At 36.0% G+C, this 5,302-nt stretch overlaps 1 protein-coding gene across 1 annotated transcript in view; it reads right to left on the bottom strand.

The window, feature by feature from the left end:
- Window positions 1-4,510: 4,510 nt before the first annotated feature.
- The window catches only part of LOC125178432, a 4,511-nt gene continuing 3,719 nt past the window's right edge, over window positions 4,511-5,302 (bottom strand). Inside the window, exon 2 of the mRNA XM_047882150.1 lies at window positions 4,511-4,671. Within this exon, the coding sequence (XP_047738106.1) occupies window positions 4,511-4,671 (161 nt within the window). The remainder of the gene's footprint in view (window positions 4,672-5,302) is intronic.

The following is a 5,302-nucleotide window of genomic DNA, read 5'->3' as shown; positions in this document are numbered from 1 at the left end:
AGTATGTGGTGAATGTGAGGTAGTATATGTTTGGGGAATATTTGGTGAGTGTGGGGTTTGTGTGTGGTTAGTTAATGGTAAGTTTATGAGTAAAGTAGCGTCAGTGGGTGTTCAGTACATGGCATGAATTTGAAGTGAGTATGTATTGAATATGTAGTGAGTGTGAGTTGAGTGTATGGTGAGTGTATAGAGAACTGCTACTTATAAATGCTATTATCATTATCTCCAAAGCTCATCGCGTTATCTCATGAGTTTGTCGGGTAATCGCTGGAAATGATCTTGTTAGCTTTACAGTTTATCATCTATCAAGAAAATCGAAACTCTGACCTGTACATTTGACATCACTTGTGAATGGAACTCAAAGATTAGGCAATCAAATTCGATTAATAATTTCGAGGATACAAATAAAAATTGAAAATCTTTTCAATTCAAATACAAGTAAAAAGCGCTTACATGAGGTGACAGAGTTATTTCCTTACGCCATTTTTTTTATTATTTTAAACCAGAAAATTTTCTTTAGGTAATAATTGGTTCAAAAACTCTAGAAAAACCAAACTGAACTTGTCTGTAATCGTTATCCTTATAACCGTTAACAAGCGAACTGAATACCTAACTGGTCACTTATCATTATCTTTACAAGCGATGAAAGACGAGTTGAAACTTGAGTCTGAAGTGCAATACATTTTTTAATCCTAGACAAAAAGTTTTACAAATGCGGGGCGGTGAAGCTAAGAAGTTTGTTTGCTGCTGCAATATCAGGTCCAGTTTACAGAAATTCAATTTCCGGAGTTCATGAGAAGTTGTACTGTTTACTTTTCAGCTGCCGCCCTTAAAAACTCCTCTACACCCAAGAAAATGAGTGAGACTTTGTCCAAATAATGAAGCACGTTTTTCCCATATGAGGGTCATTCCGACCAAGTTTCGCCCTGCAAAAGGGTGTACCAGTGTTACGTCAGCTCTCTGCTCTTTCTTTGAGTAAGGAAGAAATCAATGATCCATTCAACTTTCTCGATGTACTCAACAAGGCATGTGGAAGTTAGATGGGAGTTCCATGGGTGGCCAATGGTTGGCCATCTCTATGTCTTCACTTGTAAACATTAGACTAGAAGTGTCCGGCTAAAGACCATGTTAGAAATCATGCTTTATGCTTTCACTAAGAGTATTTATTTTTCAACTGTCAATGATATTTGATATGAACGTTCGCCTGTATTTGAAGTGGACTTTTATAGTTATTTAATACTAATTATCTTAGATACTATATGGTATAAACAGCATATGTATGGATATATCTTTAGATATATTGTATAGATTGTTTATAGAAACTGTAACAAACATTCAATAACAACGGTCGTAGATATTTGATATGAATAGTCATGGATGCTCGTTACGTAGGTACAATAGATATCGTTTCATCAGCCGTCGTAGAAATTAGATATCTACTTGATATTTTCTCGTCACTTCTTGCTTTTCAAGGACCATGCCTTTATCCTGGTATCCTGATATCCTTGCACCTTGGCCATTACTGCACTTTCCTACTAGAGTTGGGGTGTTAGTCAGTAGTTCAAGTCCCTGGTCTGCTCCCTATTATCATGTAGAAAATTCATGAACAATTAAAGTACCGAGGACATTATAACCCATGAATAAAGTATCATTACCACTATGGATTAGCTCCAACCGTTGTATAAACCATTGAACCGCACTCGCTTCTTTGTTATAGGTGCAGTCACGGCATGGCGCTTGCTCATGATTCTAAGCAATGCGTGCGATTTTTATATGGTAACTCCAATTCAACCTTTATTGATTAGTGATTTTATTAATCATCGCAATTCTGTTTTAAGTTTGAAAGATTTTTAAAAGAATTTAAATTATTGCAATAGTGAAATTCTGCATGTAATCAGTGTCACAAAAAATTGAGCAAATTTGATTCTAGTCGACCGTTGCCCGATCATTTGACGTATGTAATCTAGCCTGTAATTTATATATTGATAAAATTCAATAATAAAAATACATCTATGATTGTTAATATTAACTTATCTAGTTACAAAGTCTACGTTTTAAGTGGTAGGCAAACTATAAATTAATAAGAGTCTGTGATGACGATGTCATTACCAAATCTGGTAATTAAGTCTACGGAAAAATATCCTAGCATTCAACTACTTTTTTTGTCAAGTCTACGGAAAAGGCTCCTAATATTTAACTACCTTTTTGACGAGTCTGCGTTAAACATTACTTAATTAATGGATATTAACTAATAATATTAAGTGATATATTTTGTTTTATTCAAATTTTTATATGCCAATTAGAAGAAAATTAATCTTGTTGACTTCTCATTATTTTGGCTGATAATCTTCGTAGTTTCATCCAAAATTGATTTATAGATACCCTCTGGCCTTAATCCAATTATACGAGCAATATTTCGCCATTTATTGAATTAAAAATTCAAATGCCTATGTGTTTCTTTCAGCTAAATACTTTTTACTATCACAAACTGATAGGTTGAAATAAGCTAAATTATTTAGCCATACTCAACAGTATAGTAACAACGAAGGCGATGTTATTATATTTATAATATCCACTATATTATTCAAATTTTTAATATCCAAAATTTAAATAACGGCACCGGAAACCCATAACTGAAAAATCCGTCATACAAAGACCACAGCGAAAATTCTAGTTCATTCATTAAAAAAAATTCCCCACAAAACTCATATCTAGTTGCAAAGTCTACGTTCTAAACGGTAGTCAAACTATAAATTAATAAGAGTCTGTGGTAAGTAATGCGTGCGATTTTTATATGGTAACTACAATTCACGTTTTTCTTAACTTAGCTTCGCGTTTGTTTGTTTGTGGATTTGTTTGTTGTTAACATTGACAACGAAAATTAGCCCACTTCTGATTGCTCTAGAGATCTGAAATTCGGCATGCAGGCTATTTTTGCCTAACAATTTCAGATACAATCATTAAAACTAGTAATTAGAGACCTAAATTAGCTTAATTGAGTAAAGTATATATATATATAGTATATATAGTATGACGTGTGGGCGCTGACGTTATAGTAGACGAGCAGGCGCTGACACTGCGTATCATCGATACGTACGTCAAGTCGTACTTAATCAAGTCTTAATCGTTTTTCTTGTGGACTAAAAAGTAGAAAATAAATTATGGCTCACCCCAAAAAACGTGGATCGGGCTGTACGTTCACCATCAAATTCCAAAATTCGTGTGTTGTGTGCTTTTTGCTTTAATCATAAATCTGCCCGACACACGTTTTTTTGGTGCGAGCCATAATTTATTTTCTACTTTTTAGTCCACAAGAGAACGTGGTTTAAAAAAAAAATTTTTATGTATTTTATTTATTAGTAATTTTATTAATCATCGCATTAATCTCTGTGTGGGTCCATTTTGCTTTTGTGTGGGGCATCCTTTTTCAATTCTATACTCAACATTCGAGTTAGTTTTTGCAATAATAGCATAAAAATATTTTTATTCTATTCATTCAAATTATCATATACATCTAAATTTAATTAAATAAAAACCTAAACTTTAACACAAACATGATGAACCATCATCACACTGCCAACTCCGTCCTGATTTATAATTGCTTTTTTTATGAGTTTCTTTCATAACTTTGTTGGTTTTTGCTCGGCTTCTGGGGCGCCGCCCGTAAAATATGCATATTTTGGCATTTGCCTCAACCTCCCGTGAACTCTACGGGGTTTTCCTCTTTATTTCGTAAAGTTTTTTTTCAATAATTAGATAAAAATGAGATAAAGGAGTGTTTATCCATAAAAAGTAGATAACTCTAGCTACTGGTATTCTTTTGTATTAGTCGTATTTTAATTATAATTATTATTTGCGTCATAATTAATATTTGCGGCATAGTCATTATTTGTGTCATAATTGTTATTTGCGTCATAATTATTATTTGCGTCGTATTTATTATTTGCGCCATAATTATTATTTGCGTCATAATTATTAATTGCATCATAATTATAATATGTGTCATAATCATTATTTACGTCATAATTATTATTTACCTTTTATAATTATTATTGCCTATTTGCCAATTACTTTGAACGCGTTTAGCTTTGGTGCCACATGAATTAAAATCTTTTTATTATCAGGACCTTTGTATTTATTATCAGGATTTATTTATTTATTATTGTATTTTTATTATCAGGACTTGATTTTGGTAACTTATATGCAAGAACATTTCAAGTATGTTTTGAAATTTCTATACATTTTTTACTCGTATTTAAAGCAATTTTTTGTAAATTCTTTCAAATTTACGTGCATTTCTTTGACTTTTTCCGAAGCATTTTAGGAATTTATTGAGAGTTTGATGTATTTTTTCATACCTTAACCCGAAATTTAGACGGGTGTTTTTTATGCTTCAAACCAAAATAAATTGAAATGTTACCTAGACATTCCACTGCTTACTGCTCTCCACTGCTCACTGCTCTCCACTGCTCGTCTCTTATACACATCTAGATGTGTATAAGAGACAGGCTTAGGGTGCTGGGCTTAGGGTGGTGGGCTCGTGGCTTAGAGTGCTGGGCTCGGGGCTTAGGGTGGTGGGCTCGTGGCTTAGAGTGCTGGGCTCGGGGCTTAGGGAGCTGGGCTCGGGGCTTAGGGTGCTGGGATAGGGGCTTAGGGTGGTGGGCTCGGGGCCTATGGGGGTGGGCTCGGGGCTTAGGGTGCTGGGCTCGGGTCTTAGGGTGCTGGGCTCGGGGCTTAGGGTGCTTAGCTTTGGGCTTAATGTGCTGGGTTCAGGGCTTATAGGGTGTTAAGCTCGGATGTGTGCGCTTATGTGGAGGGGAAGGGGGTGAAGGGTGGAGTGGGCGGTAGGTGAAGGGGAGGGCGCGGCTACCCAAATAACCCTTACTATTGTTGGACATTGCCTAAACCCCCTTAATCAATAACCCCCATCGCCCCCCCTTTCTGACCCCAGTTCCCTTCCTTCACCAACGCCCCCTAGAGAGGGAGGGGGGAAGGGATTTACTAGTAGGTAACGTTATAAGTTTAATGATTGGTAATAATTAATATTACTTGTTCAGTTATTAATTATTGTACATGCCATCAACATTTGATCTGTGGCGCTTCATGCCATCGACGTTTGATCCGTGACGCCTCATGCCATCGACGTTTGATCCGTGACGCCTCATGCCATCGACGTTTGATCTGTGACGCCTCATGCCATCGACGTTTGATCTGTGACGCCTCATGCCATCGACGTTTGATCTGTGACCTCTCATGCCATCGACGTTTGATCCGTGACGCCTCATGCCATCGACGTTTGATC

Source organism: Hyalella azteca, unplaced genomic scaffold, assembly GCF_000764305.2.
Source record: "Hyalella azteca isolate HAZT.00-mixed unplaced genomic scaffold, Hazt_2.0.2 contig9753, whole genome shotgun sequence".
Lineage (NCBI taxonomy): Eukaryota > Metazoa > Arthropoda > Malacostraca > Amphipoda > Hyalellidae > Hyalella > Hyalella azteca.
This window is presented reverse-complemented; position numbering and strand designations above follow the sequence as displayed.